Raw genomic sequence first — 13375 nt, 5'->3', positions numbered from 1 at the left:
GTGTTGTATGTGGATGCGTGCGTGGAAAAAGGGAAGAAGAGTGTGAAGAAAACGAGAAGCATCGAGCCGGAAGGGAGCGAATCGGAGCAGCGGTGAGGATAATAAAAGGGAAGATTACAAGTGAACAGCACCGGCGACTACTTTTATTCAAATAAACGCAAAAGTATTTAACAAAATCCCACATTAATTTTCGAAAATTTGTTCGAGATGAGAAAAGGGAATGGCAAGTATTTTCAAGCGATAAAAATAATCGACTATCGACTGGTGCGATTTAGAAGAAAAAGGAGTTAAATTTAAGAACAATAAAATTCGAGGGAATTTAATTAGGAAAAGTTGCACTCAGAATACAGCTCATCCTTGTTCTTTTTAAAGAAATAAAGTGCAGAAGGGCGCAAGAGGGTCGGAGTTGAATTTTCCAGGTATCTAGTCCCGATCGGGAATCTGCCGAGTGCGGCAGTCGTAAAACGTGTCAGGCAGCACGTAAAACAAACGGCGAAGAGGAAATCTTCCGTGGTCACACGCGCAGTTTTTATTCGCTGACTGTCGTCAACGCGATCTTTTGATGGCCCGAACAGCATCGTCGTTGGTCATTGCGCGGGGCCGTTTACGACTGAAACGCAACGCATCGATGCTCGATCGATCTCCTCTACATTCGTGCCTCTCGAAAATATGGGTCGAGCTTTATTGCATTTTCTCTTCTCTGAAGAAATTTGGCAAACGGGGACTCCAGGCCGTGTTTTCACTTCGTTCGAGGACCGAGATATCACGTCTGCCATTTGTTTCTGATTAGAGCAAGCGTGAATCGACGGTGACGTTCTTTTTACGGAGATAAAATTGATGAATTGGGAAAATTTTTTGGTGATCAGTATTTCACGATCGTAGTTTAGTTTGATAATATTATATTGCTATCGGCAATTGATAATGCAACGCATTCAATGATTGTATGCAATTTTAGTATTTTAGTTTGTTATTTAATATTCACCGTCACATTGCTATCAAAAATTGCAAAAAATGCGACGCGTTCAATTACTGAGAAAATTTTTAAATTCAATACTTTAGTTTATTTAATATTTGCTATTACATTGCTATCAAAAATTGTAAAAAATGCAACGCATTTGCTACGGAACGGTTGAGATCGCCTTCGTTTCGAGTTGGTTAAAGGCGTGAAATTCCAGAAATGTGTTTGATGTCGTTTTATTAAATGTTTAGTTCGAACGGGTGTCGTTCTAGGCAGTGTAGATTTTTGCTTGAATTTGGTGTAGAGTCAGCTGGCGTAAATCCGCCCTATACTCTAAAACACTTTGGAGACATTAGGTATTGTAAAAAAGAAATTTGCTAATTAAAAATGAAGTCGAAGTCATGCAGGCGTTCTAGGAGTATCGTCTTAGACTATCTGTCGGTTTTAAACTAGCCTTGGCACCTTGCTTCCGACCAGTCAATGGTCAGGAAAAGGGCCTGGAGTCGAGCGTCGCTTCGTGGGTTGCTTGGCGTTTTGGTTTATAATTGTAAAGGTGTTTGGTTCTGATAATAATAATATCTAATAATATTGTTAATAGTAATGTAGTATCGTAATTGTGAGGATGAGAGAGAAAGCGGGCGACGATAGCCAGGCCCAAAGGGAAGAACCCCGGCGACAAGAGGCCCACTTTTATTATCTAATAATAATAATGTTAATAAGAATATTATAATAGTATCTGATAACAATGTGTGGTGGAAAGGCAGTGGATTCGTAACATCGATCAATATTTCACGATCGTAGATTAATTTTAGTATTTTAGCTTGTTGTTTAATATTCACTATCACACTGCTATCAAAAATTGCAAAAAGTGCAGTGCATTCAGTTACTGAGAAAATTTTTTACTGAGCAATATGTACAATGGTAATTCAATCTTAACATTTTCATTTATTATTCAATACTGTTGTACTGCTATCAGAAGTTGGCAAATGCAATCGACGAAATTTTAAGATCACAGTTTCATTTTAACGTTTTACTTTATCGTTCGATAGATACCGTTGATAGATAACTGTAATTGCAAATTTATAGATGGACACTCTGCGTAATACATTTTCGATAGCGTTCAATTCGATAGGAAAAATGAGAAGAGATTTTTTCGCAAGCATTTTGTGAAAATGTATTTGTCGACCTGTTGGCCGGCTCGTAAGCGAAATGGAATAGGAAGGAAGACCGGTAGTATTAACGGAGGATTAACGAAAATCCGGTTTGACGAATTAGAGAATCTCTGGAAGCGGACAGTTTCGTACGGTTTCGAGCTCGATTAACGCCTCTGCACACCAACCACATTGGACACACCGGCAGATTTCTATCTTCGTTCACCCGTTTCCTTCGCGTCGTAAGTAAAATTCGATCGGTTAAACGCGAGGGTGAAAACTGGCCGCGACACTTGTTGCTTGGCTTCGTACCAACGACCCAGTTCCCCAATTTCTCCTTCAATTCTGCGTTACGATCTATGATATCTACTTGAACGAACGTGGAGAACCGTCTGAATAATTGAGTATCGTAAGCGTGGGTTAGGTTTGGAAGACTGAAAAGAGAAAGCTGTAAAGAATTGAAGTTAGAATTGATGTGATTTTTATGAGAAAAGAGAATTCAAAGTTTCCGATAGGGATGCAGAGAGAAGAACTGAAGTTGAATTAATATCGTTTCTGTTCTAAAATAAAATTGGAAGCCTTTTTCTTTTGGTAAAAAATTAAAACTCCTCTTTTCAGGGATTTTCTTAAGAATTTTAATTAAATTAATATTAAAAATAGAATTAGAGAATTGTGAGAAGGATGCAAAGGGGGAAAATTTGAAATTGAAGTTAGTATCATTTTGTTCTCAGGAGAGAATTCTGAACTTCTGAGAAGGGTGCAAAGAGAAGAATGGAAATTAAAATTAAGAGAATTCTAAACTTCTGAGAAGGGTGCAAAGAGGAGAATTGAAATTAAAATTAAGAGAATTCTAAACTTCTGAGAAGGGTGCAAAGAGGAGAATTGAAATTAAAATTAAGAGAATTCTAAACTTCTGAGAAGGGTGCAAAGAGGAGAATTGAAATTAAAATTAAGAGAATTCCAAATTTCTGAGAAGGGTGCAAAGAGGAGAATTGAAATTAAAATTAAGAGAATTCTAAACTTCTGAGAAGGGTGCAAAGAGGAGAATTGAAATTAAAATTAAGAAAATTCCAAATTTCTGAGAGGGATGCAAAGAGAAGAATGTAAAGTTAATATTATTTTTGTCTTAAAAGGGAATCCCAAATTTCTGAGAGGGATGTATTGAGAGGAGAATGGAAATTAAAATTAATATCACTTTTGTCTCAAAAGAGAGTTCTAAACTTCTGAGAAGGATGCAAAGAGGGAAGAATTGAAATTAAAATTAAGAGAATTCCAAATTTCTGAGAAGGGTGCAAAGAGAGAAGAATTGAAATTAAAGTTAATATTATTTTTGTCTTAAAAGGGAATCCCAAATTTCTGAGAGGGATGTATTGAGAGGAGAATGGAAATTAAAATTAATATCACTTTTGTCTCAAAAGAGAGTTCTAAACTTCTGAGAAGGATGCAAAGAGGGAAGAATTGAAATTAAAATTAAGAGAATTCCAAATTTCTGAGAACGTTGCAAAAAGAAGAATTGAAATTAAAGTTAATATCATTTTCATCTCAGGAGAGAATTCCAAATTTCTGAGAAGGGTGCAAAGAGAGAAGAATTGAAATTAAAGTTAATATCATTTTCATCTGAAAAGAGAGAGAATTCGAAACTTCTGAGAAGGATGCAAAGCAATTAAATCAACATTGAATCTAAAATAAAATTAAAATTCTCTTTCCTTTGCTAAAAAAAAAATCAAAACTCTTCTTATTACAGATGTTCTCGCACACGTCTATTTTTTCCTTAATATTCTCACTCACATCTCCTTGGCGACTAATTTTCGGGCGAACCTAAAGGCACAGCGATGCTTTCAAGAAAAATTGCACCGTTTTATTCCCCGATAAAAGCCGCATTTCTAATTAAAACCGAGGGACCGAGGAAAGCGACCAAATCCCAGGAGGACGAAGGTGGCGGTTCAAGCAACGATTATCATAATCAATGGGACATTACGTCCTGTTCGCATGAACAACTAATTCAATTAGAAGGCTGCACGAAGTACCACTTTCGAAGCTCTTTCTTCTCGCTAAAATTGCGTAACAATTGACCGAACAAATTCTTCCATTCTTGCAACTTCGGCTTTGATTTCATTTCTCCTCTTTTCCGCGATTACTTCGAATAACAGCAGCTCTTCCGGATCACCTTTGCAAAGTTCGTTTCTTCTATCGTCTGAAGGAGAGAAAGCGACAGAAAAGGGGGACGAGAAGACGAGGGTGATTCTTGTACATTATTTCGAGATACAGGATTAATTATTCATTAGAAGGGAGGAGAGAGTACTCGGAGGGTAAGTGACATCGCGGACAACCCCTCGAAACGATGAGATAAGAACGTGATAAGAAAGGCCTATGGTCGGCACATCCACGAAATTACTTCTGCGTTTACAATGCTAATTTACTTTCCCTGCGTTTTCTTCCTTCTTTTCGTCCGGTTCGACTCAATTTTAATATTTTCCATTAATCAGATTTGTCAGATAACAAATTTCGTATCAACTGATGAGAATTATGATAATAAGTTTCAGGAAATAGTCTTTTGCAATGTGATATCGTTTGTAGGTTTATTTTTCAGAATTTTTTCCGTTGAAGTATTCGAGAAGTATTTTCGTTGAATTCTTCTTCGAAATTTTCACGTATTTTCCGACTTGTTGTACTCTTCTCCGACAATAGCGACTGTTTAGATGGCAAAAGTTCATGTTGAAAATGGCACGAATTGCGAGAAAGACTGATTATAGTGATATACATACATGAGTGAATACGTACGCGCGATAGAAAACTGCAGGGATTAATTTCCATATGCTGGTAATGCGTTAGACGAAGAAGGTGGTACCGAAAAACAAGGATACCTATGTAGAAACGAGAGAGACAAGGAAAGAACCCGTAAAAGACAAGGATAGCAATAAAGGAGTGAGTTAGACAAGGAGAGGAATAGTGGGAGACAAGGATAGCAGTAAAACCGTGTGTTAGACAAGGAAAGAAATAGCGGTAGATAAGGATAGCAACAGTACCGTGTGTTAGACAAGGAAAGCAATAGTGTTAGACAAGGACAGGAAAATAGTGGTGGTTGAGAGTAACGCCATCTCGCGTTAGGGGACGCGAACTACGATTTCTTAATAGGATAACAGGATATAAACAGAGGTATTAGACAAGGAAAGCACTAGTGTGCGACAAGGACAGAGAGAGAACGATTCCTATTGGCTGGCGGGCAGCCAAGCTTCACCAATCACGGTCCAAACCAAGTCGGTCGGTGAAAAATCATTAATAACTCATTAATTACGATGATTCTGTGAACTTTTAGAATTGAAGAATGAAGAGTGAACCTTCAGCAACTTTCACATATACTTTTTAGTTCTCTAGACCCTCTCAATAATTAGTTATTAATATTTTTAGCACGTGATGTCGGGAACGATACCGCGTACCGTCAAATATCTTTCCGGTTTTTCAATAATTTCATAGCTTTCTACTAAATTCCCATGTAACTAACTATATTCATCTGAAAGACAACTCCTTTAGCTACATTCTTTTATAATTTTTATTAACATATACGGTTTAGTTTAGGAGTTATTAAACATTATGTGAGAGTGTTCTCTATACATCGTATGTAAGTATGGGTAACTGTCATAAACAATTGCTAATATCTAATAAACCACACGACATAGAGTTACCAAACTTATTGCAGAATATAGATAAAAGTCCATTCTACATTCTTCATGCTTGAAAGTGCATAATTTATCACGCATTTCTATTGAAATAACGAAAATGTGTTACCCTTGAATGCGACGTATGTAAACGGGTTTAATACGTTCCCGGTTTTTCAATAATTTCATAGCTTTCTCTTAAATTCCTGTGCAAATAACTGTATGCATCTGAAAGACAACTCCTTTAGCTACATTCTTTTGTAATTTTTATTATCATATTTCGTTTATTTTAGAAGTTATTGAACATTATATGGAAGCGTCCCCTATTCATTGTACTCATATATAGTGAACTGTTATAAACAATTGCTAATATCAATTGAACCACACAACTTAGAGCTACTAAACTAATGGCAGAATATAGATAAAAGTTGATTCTACATTCTTCATGCTTGAAAGTGCATAATTTATCACGCATTTCTACTGAAATAACGAAAATGTGTTACGCCTGAATGCGACGTATGTAAACGGGTTTAATACGTTCCCGGTTTTTCAATAATTTCATAGCTTTCTACTAAATTCCCATGCAACTAACTGTATTCATCTGAAAGGCAACTCCTTTATCTACATTCTTTTATAAGTTTTATTAACATATTCCATTTAGTTTAGAAGTTATTAAGCATTATATGGGAGCGTCTCCTATACATCGTACTCGTATATAGTGAACTGTTATAAACAATTGCTAATATCAATTGAACCACACAACTTAGAGCTACTAAACTAATGGCAGAATATAGATAAAAGTTCATTCTACATTCTTCATGCTTGAAAGTGCATAATTTATCACGCATTTCTACTGAAATAACGAAACAACTCCTTTAGCTACATTCTTTTATAATTTTTATTATCATATCTTTCGTAGTTTAGAAGTTATTAAATATTACATTGAAGAGTTACCGGCTTATCGTACCCGTGCATGCCGAACTGTTCTAAACAATCGTTAATATTTAATTAACCGTATTAGATACGTGTACGAAAATTATTGAAGAATGTAAAGAAAAGACCGTGCTACATTCTACATGCATAAAAGTATACAATTAATCGTGCATTTTTATAGAAATAACGAAAATATGTTATACCAGAATGCGACGAGTTTAGTACTCACCCAAAGAATTATTAATAACTCTCAAACTACAAGGGATATCTTAATGAAAATTATAATAGAATATAGCTAAAGATGTTACCTTTTATATTCATATAGAAACATGTACCGGAAATTGTTACTGACAATGATATTAATGAAAAACCGTACATGTGAGTCCTACCGTTTCCGACGTTCTTCACAATAATTGTTAATAACTAATTACTGGAAGGAGTTGGCGAACTAAAAAGTATATGTGAAAGTTGCTTAAGGTCCACTCTTCATTCTTCAATTCTAAAAGTTCACAGAATCATCGTAATTAATGAGTTATTAATGATTTTTCTCCAACCGACATGGTTTTCGACCGTGATTGGTGAAGCTTGGATGCCCGCCAGCCAATAGGAAGCGTTCTCTCTCTGTCCTTGTCGCACACTAGTGCTTTCCTTGTCTAATACCTCTGTTTATATCCTGTAATCCTATTAAAAAGTGGTAATTCTCGTCACCTACCACGAGATGGCGTTAGTCTCGCCTGCTGTTTTTTTCTGTCCTTATTTAACACTATTGCTTTCCTTGTCTAACACGCGGCATTGTTGTTATCCTTATCTACCGCTATTTCTTTCCTTATCTAACTCATTTCTTTAGTGCTATCCTTGTCTCCCGCTGTTCCTATCCTTGTCTAACACACTGTCGTAATAGGATCTGAACTTTATAGTGAAAAACATTAATTTTTACGGAAACTAACAATTGGTCCAGCATTTTTTTTTTTGCTATACACGCATTCCACGATGTATTAGCAACACCTGTAGGAGGTTTTCATTATATTACACGCTTTTTATTACAAGAATTGTTGCCGTTGAACAGTCTTACGTTAATGTGACAATAGAGAACAAGATATTATTAAAAAATTTGTTACAAACAAGGAAAAAATTATTGTAGAACGTTGTTAAAATATTCCAATTTATGGTGCAATCGTGGATACACCTTAATTCATACTAAATATAAGGAAAATTAACAAACAAGCAGAAATTGTTCCAAGTACCATACAGGTTAGCTACAGGAACGTCATTAATTAAAAATTAACGCTGCAGGCCTAATGAAATATAATCTGATTGCTCTATGTTTTTATTAATGGCGGAGAGAAAACATCAGGCGTACAGGAACACGGTTAGGTAAACAGCAGCCCTTTTCTCTCTATCCTTTTCCCATCAATTCGCTCTCTTCGTCTACAACTTCCTCGCGCATTCTGCTATCACACTAACTTCTGATATTCCTAGAGTCAATTTTCATGCTCTCAAGACGATGATAGAGACAAGACAATTACATATACAATCCTCGTTGATCGCTATCTTTGTCTAACTCGTTGTTAAATGTTCAAATAATAATTCCACAGTTTCTATAAGTACACTATTTATTTATTAACTCATGCTTCGAAAAATCTTTTCCTCTGTGAAATATTTCATTGGAAAATTGAAAGAAAAATCGTAACAAATTGTCACTGCATTGTTGTGAAATAAATAAAATATTTATTACCTACTGCAGGAAACTCGGCTTGCTTTCGTATGTTCTTTTAGACACAAGTTTTACTTTAATATAATAGTGTGTTATCGTTGCTTATTCTTATACCATCTTCGTTTTATAGGTTAAATCATGTGGAGATAAATAGTATTCATTGAGAATAATTATAAAAGGCACTTATCTTGTATTACATCCCAGTATTTCTTTGTTGAATATTCCTCGAAGTTGTTAGGAACGTATGATAATAGTAGAAGTCTTCTTCGAAGAGGTAAAGCGGGATGTCAGAGCAACAGGGGCAACATCTCGTCGAAATTATACCGACATCAGAAACGCACTAAATATTCAGCTTACGGCATTCATTTTCTAAATTATATTTCTATTTAATTAAATTATATAATAAATTTCAAAACTATCGTCTTTTCCCTCTTGGTAACTAAAAGAAATTTCTATTTTTCCAAAACTTTATTCAATAATCTTACTCCTCAAAATACCATATTATACATATTCGATACGACGTACATACAATTTAATAATACTTTACAACAATACTTTGCAGAAATTCGAACTAAAAATCTCGCCAACAATCGATTAAAACCACTTTCCAAAAATTTGTCGTTCGTCGATATTCGATCGAATCGAGTCTTGACAGGGAAAATGAACAATTTCATTGAATTCATTCGATCGAGATCGTTTCGCTTGCTCGACGAGAGAAGAATCGTTGATATGAAAAATGATGAACGATCGCGAAACCTAGGAACTAGAAAATTATATACACTACTAAATACACGTTTTTGGTCGCACTGTATACGCATTAAGGATTAAAAATAATTCGATCCATAAGAGAAGAGCCCGAAAACCGACGATAAAGTTAAGCCAATATTTACACTACTTAATTTTAATTACGTAGAAATTAACGAAATTTACAATTATTACAAAGGAGAAAGAAATTCCATCGATCCATACTTCTCGCACGACAGTCGCCTGCAAACTGCCTCTCGATGGCTATTATCGATCGCTACTATAAACTATTTACAGCTTCTTAATAGTACAATCACTGGACTGGTTCGTCCCAGAACGGAGGAATTTTTTCCTATACTAACGCTTAAATAATTATCTCGTTTACTGGCATTTGTTCCTATTTTCCCTTTTCAATCTTAACATCTCCAATATTCTATGGCGATTTCTTTTTTATCGTTGTTTTATCAATTTTTTGTAACGAACGTTGCTTTCGTGACTTGAGTTCTCACTTTGATCGATCAAAGATTCCGCATTTCTCCATCTTACAATTAGTTCTTAAATAATTCCTACTATGTACAGAGAAATATTTTATTATACACGCACACGATGTCCAAATTTTCGTGGATACAGTAGAATATTGAGAATTCGCTCAACCCTTCGATGCCTAAATAAGCACTATTGTTGAAAAAACACCTTTGACCATTTAAATTCAACGGTACATACAAATTTTAAGTAACTAAACCCAGTGAAATTTTTTCAAAATCTATTTACCCCTTTTGTTTAACTTCTATTGACTCCCAAAGGAAGGAGAAGGAAATCAGGAAAGTCTAGGAAAAATTGCTCAGGTTCCAAAGGGTTAATCCACCAAACTCTCAATTCTACCGTATTTCCAAAAACTCTACACCAAAACTGAGTATTCTCCCACCAAAAAAAAAAACATTTCCACACACTCCAATTCCTTCGAAACCAGAAACCAGAGCTGCTCAGCGTGTTGCCCGTAGGGCAATGATGAGTGATATTCTCACAACAAACCACGTCTTTTCGAACAACAATTTCGCAATGGAGCAGCGTACGAAACTACAAATCTACATTTCGAAGACAGAACCTACACTCCCACCACAATTCCTATCTCCACTCCGCTTCAATTCCTCTCAACACCACCTGCCCACAAACTTTGCCCTCGGAGCTGCCCGCGGGCGCCCTAGCCGATCCCACCTGAGCAGCCCAGTTCAAAACGACATTTAACCAATTAAAACCCAAAAAACGTCCTTCTTTCTCAGTACCAACTGTAAAAAGGTTGGTGAGGAGCTGGTCTGGGCGGTTGCTGGAAGCCTTGAGCGCCGTAATGGCTGGCGAACGCTTGATGAGGATGAGCAGCGTGCGCGTGCGGCTGTTGAAGACTCGGCGGACTCGGAAGCCCGACTCTTCCACCGCTGGAAATTGGCAGATTCCAAGATGGCGAGGAGTTCCCTTGGCTCGCTTGTTGTTGTTGCTGCTGTTGCTGGACAGGTGAGACCGAACTGATCGGCAGATCTGAAGGGGTCAGTTGATCTGACGGTGGATTCGAGTTTCCTGAATTCGGGCCCATCATGGTGACCAAAGAATTCGGCGTCGGAGGAAGTTGATGACTGCTTGCTTGCTGATAGGTAGAAGAAGAGGCGGCGACTGGAGACACTTGGTGACTCATGTGACTGGTGCTTGTCGAGGACGTGGCTGGTAAGAGGGAACTGGGGTAGGTTACTGACGTTGGAAGGCCGTAAGTCGGCGTGGATCCGACGGACGTTGGTAGGCGAGTCGAATCTGGTGTCAGCTGGTGCGACATCGCGGCGTGGTGCGAGGTGTACAGCTCAGGAACTGGAAATTAGAAGATTGATGGGTGAAATGCGGGCTGGTGGCGATGGAATTCTTGGTATTTTTCTCTTCTTTCTTCTGGCGTTCTTTATTTTTTGTTAGTATTAGGTCTCCTCGTAAGTTCGTGTCGAAGACGAAAAATGTTTTAACGAAAATTCGAGAAAGTTCTGTAGGGACGTCATAACTGAGGAAAACTTTGTGGAACGAGAAGGACTTAGGTTTTGTTTATCAGGTTCATAGGTTCGTTGGAGATATTGGTCTGAATTATACAATTTCTCTAAATTATGTTACAAAGACCCAAATATCTAAATCATGGATATATAGATATACATGTGCAGATAAAATACTAATCCGAATTATAAAATTCCTCCAAATTATATTATAAAGATCTAAATACCTAAATTATAAATACGTAGAAAAAATGTAAATTTCAAAGCCCCAAAAATCCCCCAAAATTACAGATATACAGACAAAGATCTAAATTGTAAAGACAAAATAAATAAATAAAAAATGGAATTATCGATCTCACCTTGACTGGGCGAAAAAGTGGTGTCAGGCAGAGGCTGTCCATGAGGATGAGGATGGGGATGACTCGGTGGAACAGCGGTTGCTGCGTGTGGATGTGGCGCAGCAGGGGGATGAAGAACGTAGGAGGCTGCTGGATAGGCGACAGAGCTAACGTAACCACCGGAAGTGGTTGAGGACAACTGTTTCCTAAGCCTCGCGCGTCGATTGCTGAACCACACTTGGATCCTAGCCTCTGTCAGTTTCGTCCTCTGGGCCAATTCCTCCCTGGTGTAGATGTCTGGGTACTGGGTTCTCTCGAATGCTCGCTCTAATTCGTCCAATTGATGAGCGGTGAAGGTTGTTCTGCTTCGGCGTTGCTTTCTTTTCAGGGGAATCCCTGGCTCGCTCTCACAGTCGGATCCGGAACTGGTCTTGCCTGGAAATTCAAGAATTTTTCCTATTGAAAGACAATCTTTTGCCACTTGGATCGACGCCAGAGGAATTCCAGAATTTTTCAAACATTGCGATTGTAATTTCAATTATTGTGAAATATGGGAAATAACCTTCTATAAAGGTTCCAAATGGAAGAGTTTGCCCTATTGGAAGGGAATCTTCCGTCACTTTAATTAGAATAATTCTAGAATTTTTGTAAATATTAAGATTGTAATTTAAATTTTAATAAGATATGCGAAATAAATTTTTATAGAGATTTTAAAGAGAAGAGTTTTTTTCTATTGAAAGGCAATCTTTTATCACTTTAATTTATAATTTTAGGATTTTTGTAAATATTGCGATTGTAATTCAAATTACTGCGAAATAAATTTCTATAGAGGTTTCAAAGAGAAGAGTTTCTCCTATTGAAAGACAGTCTTCCGTCGCTATAATCGACGCTCTAGAGCATGGGTGTCCAACCTTTCGATTTGCCTGGGCCATACGAAATATATAATACAGTTAATCGTACATAAGTAACAAAACCTCCTTTATTTTTTAATATTTTTTATTATAATGCAATTGAGTCGTGAAAAATGTCGCTAAAAATCACACAATAATGTTCAAAGTGTACGATATTGTGCTGTTGAGGGGCACATTGCGGCCCGCGGGGCCGCAGGTTGGACACGCCTGCTCCGGAGTATTTCTAGAATTTTTTAAACACTGCGATTGTAATTTAAATTACTGCGAAATAAACTTCTATAGAGGTTTCAAAGAGAAGAGTAACGCTCTAGAGTAATTCTAGAATTTTGTTGAACATCGCGGTTGTAATTTAAATTGCAATAAACTATGCGAAATAAATTTCTATGCAAATCCCAAATAGAAGAGATCTTCCACTTGAAAGACAATCTTCCGTGACTGTAATTAACCCTAAAGTAGGTTGAAACATTACGATTGTAATTCAAATCCCCAAGTGCCACTTTACTAACAATTTCAGCGATTACCAACACACACCTTCGCTCTGTGAGAAAATTTTTCATATTTCACCGCGGTAGGATATTATAATTGCACAATGAGAGGCTAGAAATTACGGCAACGATGAGAAAAACAGTTAGAGCATGATTTATCTGTTTGGTAATTAAATGTATCCCCATATTAAGCGACAGGGACGGTACAGTGTCGCGGTGGTAGGTAATTTCCATGGTGAAATTTCCTGGTGGTTTAACAGGGGAACGCGTAACACCGCGACAAAACCGGATAAAAGGGGAAAGAGGAAATAACAGGGTGGAAGTGGTACAAGAATAAGGCTGAGCAAATGACGGGCTCGCGTCTAATAACTATTAATTCCCCATGCACGTGTCACCTGCTCAACCACGTCTCTCCAGGTGAATGCACGTCCTGGTTTATGGTTTGTTTTGCCTGGCCGAGAGAG

At 37.1% G+C, this 13375-nt stretch overlaps 1 protein-coding gene across 1 annotated transcript in view; it reads right to left on the bottom strand.

The window, feature by feature from the left end:
• Positions 1–10432: 10432 nt before the first annotated feature.
• The window catches only part of LOC108579588 (protein gooseberry-like), a 16615-nt gene continuing 13672 nt past the window's right edge, over positions 10433–13375 (bottom strand). Inside the window, exons 4-5 of the mRNA XM_017943162.1 lie at positions 11537–11950; positions 10433–11010 (exon numbers count right to left, since the gene is read on the bottom strand). Coding sequence (XP_017798651.1) covers positions 10433–11010; positions 11537–11950 — 992 coding nt within the window. The remainder of the gene's footprint in view (positions 11011–11536; positions 11951–13375) is intronic.

This window comes from Habropoda laboriosa, unplaced genomic scaffold, assembly GCF_001263275.1.
Source record: "Habropoda laboriosa isolate 0110345459 unplaced genomic scaffold, ASM126327v1 scaffold33, whole genome shotgun sequence".
Classification (NCBI taxonomy): domain Eukaryota; kingdom Metazoa; phylum Arthropoda; class Insecta; order Hymenoptera; family Apidae; genus Habropoda; species Habropoda laboriosa.
The sequence above is the reverse complement of the archived record's forward strand: the minus strand, read 5'-3'. Positions and strand labels throughout refer to the sequence as shown.